A 5,324-nucleotide genomic window follows, 5' to 3' on the forward strand; every position below is an offset into this window, starting at 1 on the left:
ATGGAATGCCAAGAAAGAAAGACTTGTCCAAAGTGTTTGTGACAAGTCACTTTCATTAAAGCTAAGTCCAAGATAATTCAAACACTTTAAGCCTAAAGATTTTGTTTAGGCTATTGCACAATTTCTACAGGTAACACAAACTCAGATACAATCCAACACACTTAAAGAGAAGAACTGTTGCATAAACAGCTATTTCATTTGGACTATTGCCAACGGTCGTTAACAGAGTCAACCGTTGATTCGATCGTTACTCATTTGTCAAGCTCATTTCTTTACCTATATAAGGAAGACATATTCAAAGCATGAAGATAAGGCTGTTGACCCCGTCCCTCAAAAACTTCACTCATATTCAGCAAAGATCACATTGTGCTTCAATTCATATCCGAAGATATGTGATTAGCTAGTGGAACATTATATCTTGTACCCAAGATAGAATCAATGTAAACTAAGCATCTCCTATTATTAGCTAGTTTTCATTGTGAGCTACTTCTTTAAACCTATTAAAGAAGTAGCATAGGACATCACTTGTATTATCTTAGTGCGTATGTGTGAGTGTGAGCTTCTAACTTAGGGTGATCAAGTTAGTGGCTTTGTTCTTGTAATAAGAACACCATCTTACTTAGGTATCATTTTTTAATTAAATTGAATTAAATATTCATTATAATTTATAGATACAACATATGTACATATATTATAATTTATAGATACAACATATGTACATATGTACATATAATTTGTTTCCAATTCTTACTCAACGAGTGCTTGTCATCGCCATATCCCTTTCAGCGTATTATCAAGCCTACATGATAGGTTCTTCGTTGTAAGTTCTTGAAATGCGCCCATGCCTTTTACTACCTTTATGAAGTAAACCATGTTCATGCTCACCATTAAGGTATGTATATACTGTTATGATTATGTTGCTAAATTATGGTGGGCTATCACTTGACATCAATGTGCTTATTTCAAAAAAAGATTGTCATAATAATCCATTTAGTCACCCGCATTAAAAAAATACCCGATATGAGATATGGTTTTGTTAACTTGTATCCAAAGATATAGACGCGGTTGGCCATTTTTGACATATATTGTATCATGACTACAAAATGTCTTTTAGTCAACATGAAGTTTGAATCATAACTGATATGTTAGTTTGTTGTTATAATACTGATTATATAGTTAAACGTTTGTTGCATTTGGGTTTTTTTTTTTTTTTTTTGAAAACCAAGAAGGACTTATATTAAACAATCACGAATAGTACATGGTTGACTGGGCACCCTTAATAGCACGATACATCACGAAAGAAATAAGGAAAACAAATTACATCGCCCTAAGCTAATTGCAAAGATTGCAACTAACAAAAGGAGTTAAAACTAAGGGCGTGAAAACCATTGTAGCCAATCCATAATATGACCCTTGCAACGTCGTGAAATCCAATCATATGAAAGAACTTGAACCTCGCTAAATAAAGATGGGACCGTCTCGAGCTTATTCTTGAACACCTTTGCATTTCTATTCTTCCATAGAATGTAACAAACCACCCAACAAACCGCTTGCCATTGATTCTTTTTATGATCCTGCGCTACACAACCGAAAGTACCATTAAAAATATCCTCAAACCCGAATATAGCCGAATTATACCCCCACCATTTAAGAACTTTAGCCCAAATGTCTTTTGCCACTTAACAGGAAAAAAGTATATGCTCCACCGTCTCAATGTCACCATCACAAATCGGGCATCTCACACTATTCAAATCGATGCCCCGTTTATCTAACTCGAATCTTACCGGTATACGTCCTAATCTCGCCCGCCAAATAAACACCTCCACTTTTTTTGAAACCAAACCATTTCGCAACGACTCAATAGAATTAACCGCACGTGGTAGAATGACTTTGTCGACAAGAACCGAACAGTCCTTGACCGTATAAATGCCCTTCGAATTAAGATTCCAGCTCCAACAGTCTTTTTTACCTTCGGTCAGCTGCAAGTTCCGAACAGTATCACGCAACTCATTTAGTTCACTATTCGTTCGGCCCATCGGTGGATAGGCCCAATTTCCGAGCCCATCTCCCTTAAATTCTTCGATTTTGCTACTGATGTTGATATCTTTGTCAATCTCTAGCCTGTGTAGTCTTTTGAATCTGTCCTTAAAGCTTACGTTCCCCACCCAAATGTCATCCCAAAAAGAAGTGCTTTTCTCGTCCCCGATTGAGTGTATGAAAGAATTAGAGAAAGAAATCCCTAACCCGTCCACATGTTTTCCTGCATCACAAATAGAATTCCAAAAGCTAGCTTTTAGATTCCGGGCAAGCCCGTTACCAAGCACAAGACCTCCATTAGAACCATAAATGCTACGAATAATGGTGACCCACAAAGTGTTAGTTTCGGTTTTAAACCTCCACCACCACTTACAAAGAAGAGCCAAATTTTTACCTTTTTAAGGACATGATATTTAAACCTCCTTCTTCGTGAGGAAGAAGGATTTTTTCCCACTTAACCCATGACATTTTAGAATTAGGACCTGTCCCGCCCCAAAAAAATTTCCGTCTCACACTCTCGAGAGAATTAAGCACACAAGTAGGGGCACGAAAGAGCGAGAAGTAATAAAGAGGTAGGCTAGAGAGAACCGACTTAACTAAAGTTAACCGTCCACCGAAAGAAATCATTTTTGCTCTCCAATCCGCTAACCTCTTGTTAAATTTCTCGATCACCGGGGACCAATCATTCAATTTCTTCATCCTATTACCCACGGAAATACCCAAATACATGAAAGGCAATCGACCGCCGAGACACGAACACCAAGACGCAAGAGCTTCCACATTATCATTACTAATGCCTATCCCAAATAATTAACTTTTATTATAATTAACCTTCAACCCCGAAGCCCGTTCAAAACATTCCAACAAGTACATTAAATTTCGTGCATTACATCTACTCCATTCGCCAAAAAAAATCGTATCATCCGTATATTGCAAATGGGAGATGACGACTTTATCTTTACCCACCTCTGTCAACCGCCACTTTCGTTAGGATATTAAGTCCCTCCGCTGCAATAATAAAAAGAAAAGGCGATAAAGGATCACCTTGGCGAACGCCCCTTTTAAGATTAAACTCACTTGTCGGAGACCCGTTTATGAGAATTGAGATTGTAGCCGATTTAAGACACGAGGAAATCCACTTGCACCATTTGGTACCGAACCCCATACATTTCATCACTTCAAGAAGATAATCCCAATTAAGCGAATCAAAGGCTTTCTCGAAGTCTACCTTAAAAATTAGGCCGTGCTTTTTGTTTCGTTTAAGATATTCGACCACTTCATTAGCAACTAACGCACCATCAAGAATATATCTACCCCCAAGAAACGCACTTTGTTCCATCCCTACAAGACGAGGTACCACTTTACGAATTCTCAAGGACAACATTTTCGCGATAATTTTATAATAACTGCATATAAGACTAATCGGACGATAATCACTAAAACTCAGCGGATCCGATTTCTTCGGAATAAGGGAAACAAAAGAAGCATTGCAACCCTTTGAAAACTCACCAAAAACCCAAAACCAGTTGATTGCACCTACCAAATCATCTTTGATTATGGACCAAAACTTTTTGAAAAAACCAAAGTTGAACCCATCCGGTCCCGGGGCTACCACAATATTTGACCGATTCCCAAATTTCCTCTTCCGTGAAGGGAGCTTCTAAGAGCTCATTATCTGCTGAGGTAATCGATTCAGAAAACAGCCCTTCAAGGCTTGGTCCATCCGAATTATGCACCTCGAAAATGCTCTTAAAATGGTTGAAGCAACTTCTTTGATTGTGTTAGGATTTTCACACCAAGACCCGTTAACATTAATCCCCCGGATGTTGTTTTTATTATATGTTCTCTTTAAGGAATTATGGAAATATTTTGAGTTTTCGTCTCCATCAAGCATCCATCGAACACGGGCTTTCTGCTTTAGCATCCCTGTCTTAATTTTTTCCTTTTCCATCCATATTTTTCTCGAGTTTAGCCATTTAGCTTGCTCTTCATCATTTAAACAACCTACTTCAGCTTTCAATTCAAGATCCGTTACTACCTTTTTAACCGACTCAATCTCACTATCAAGCTTACCAAAGTGAACTTTACTCCATTCTTTAAGGTCACCTTTTAATCTTTTTAACTTGTTACGGAAAACGCAATCCTTCCTGTTACCCCCCATTGGACCAGACCAAGAATCGGCAATAACCTTGTCAATACCCTCAACCAGGAACCAATCATCAAAGATTTTGAACGGTTTAGGCCCAAAATCCACCTCACCATCCGACAATAAAATAGGACAATGGTCTGATACACTTCAATCTAAAGCCACCACTTTTAGATCGGTCCAAAGGTTAAGAAAGTCGTCCGAAACCAAGAATCTATCTAGCTTACTCATTTTAATCCCATCATCACTAACCCTAGTAAATTTCCTCCCACCCAAAGGAATGTCCACTAAACTATTTATGTCAATGAACTCGTTAAACCTCTTAGCCCGATTCTCAAAAAATTCACAATTCAATCTTTCCGACTTATCTCTAACCTCGTTAAAGTACCCACAAATGACCCACGACACACCATCAATACACAAAATCTTGTCAAGCGAATCCCAAAATTTACATTTGTTAGTGTCATCATGCGGACCGTACACATTGACAATAATCGATTCATTACCCGACTTTTTCCATTTTCCCCGTATAGCAATAAAAAAGTCACCAATTAACTCACTAGAAACCTCGAAGATGTGTTTATCCCAAATTAATAATTGTCCGCCCGACTTACCAACCATTTCTTTTTGAACATACCCACAATCAATAGAACCCCAAAGTCCGAATAACCAATTGTCGACTAGGTTATGACATTTCGTTTCTTGCAACGCTAGAATAGAGGGCCTTTCTACGAAACATAAGCTTTTAACATTACCAAATTTACTTTCTTTCCCGGACCCGAACCCACGAATGTTTAAGGAGATAATCTTCATTAATAGAAAGAAGATACGAACAGAGAAAAAAGACACTTACGTATCTTTCTTGGTCCATTTTAGACCAAGATTGGTGCTGAATTCCTCTACTCCAATACTGCTTTCCGATATCAATTGGCTCACCTCCTTTTTCTTGCTATTCCTAGACGACGATGACTTCTTACTCAGTTTCGATCTTCTACTACCACATGTCACACAATTAATCCCACTTGGTTCCTCAACGCCTTTTCCTTTCCTATTCGATCTCTTCGCATGTAAAATTTTTGATGAAGCTTTCCAGTTGCCGATGGAATTCCAGCAGCAATTGGATGAATTAGAAGCGTAAACA

General features: G+C 38.1%; 2 protein-coding genes across 2 annotated transcripts; both read right to left on the reverse strand.

Annotated features, from left to right (window-relative positions):
- Positions 1 to 1,370: 1,370 nt before the first annotated feature.
- Positions 1,371 to 3,421, reverse strand: LOC139863522 (uncharacterized). The gene is made up of 4 exons (XM_071852146.1): positions 3,004 to 3,421; positions 2,745 to 2,834; positions 1,685 to 2,260; positions 1,371 to 1,579 (listed from the first exon to the last, which is right to left on the reverse strand). Exons 1-4 carry the CDS (start codon positions 3,419 to 3,421, stop codon positions 1,371 to 1,373), a joined length of 1,293 nt encoding a protein of 430 aa, XP_071708247.1.
- A 276-nt stretch (positions 3,422 to 3,697) lies between these two features.
- LOC139863523 (uncharacterized) lies at positions 3,698 to 4,996 on the reverse strand. The gene is made up of 2 exons (XM_071852148.1): positions 4,411 to 4,996; positions 3,698 to 4,323 (listed from the first exon to the last, which is right to left on the reverse strand). Exons 1-2 carry the CDS (start codon positions 4,994 to 4,996, stop codon positions 3,698 to 3,700), a joined length of 1,212 nt encoding a protein of 403 aa, XP_071708249.1.
- Between the last annotated feature and the right edge of the window lie 328 nt (positions 4,997 to 5,324).

The sequence above is a fragment of the Rutidosis leptorrhynchoides genome, chromosome 8 (genome assembly GCF_046630445.1).
Source record: "Rutidosis leptorrhynchoides isolate AG116_Rl617_1_P2 chromosome 8, CSIRO_AGI_Rlap_v1, whole genome shotgun sequence".
In the NCBI taxonomy this organism is placed as follows: Eukaryota; Viridiplantae; Streptophyta; class Magnoliopsida; order Asterales; family Asteraceae; genus Rutidosis; species Rutidosis leptorrhynchoides.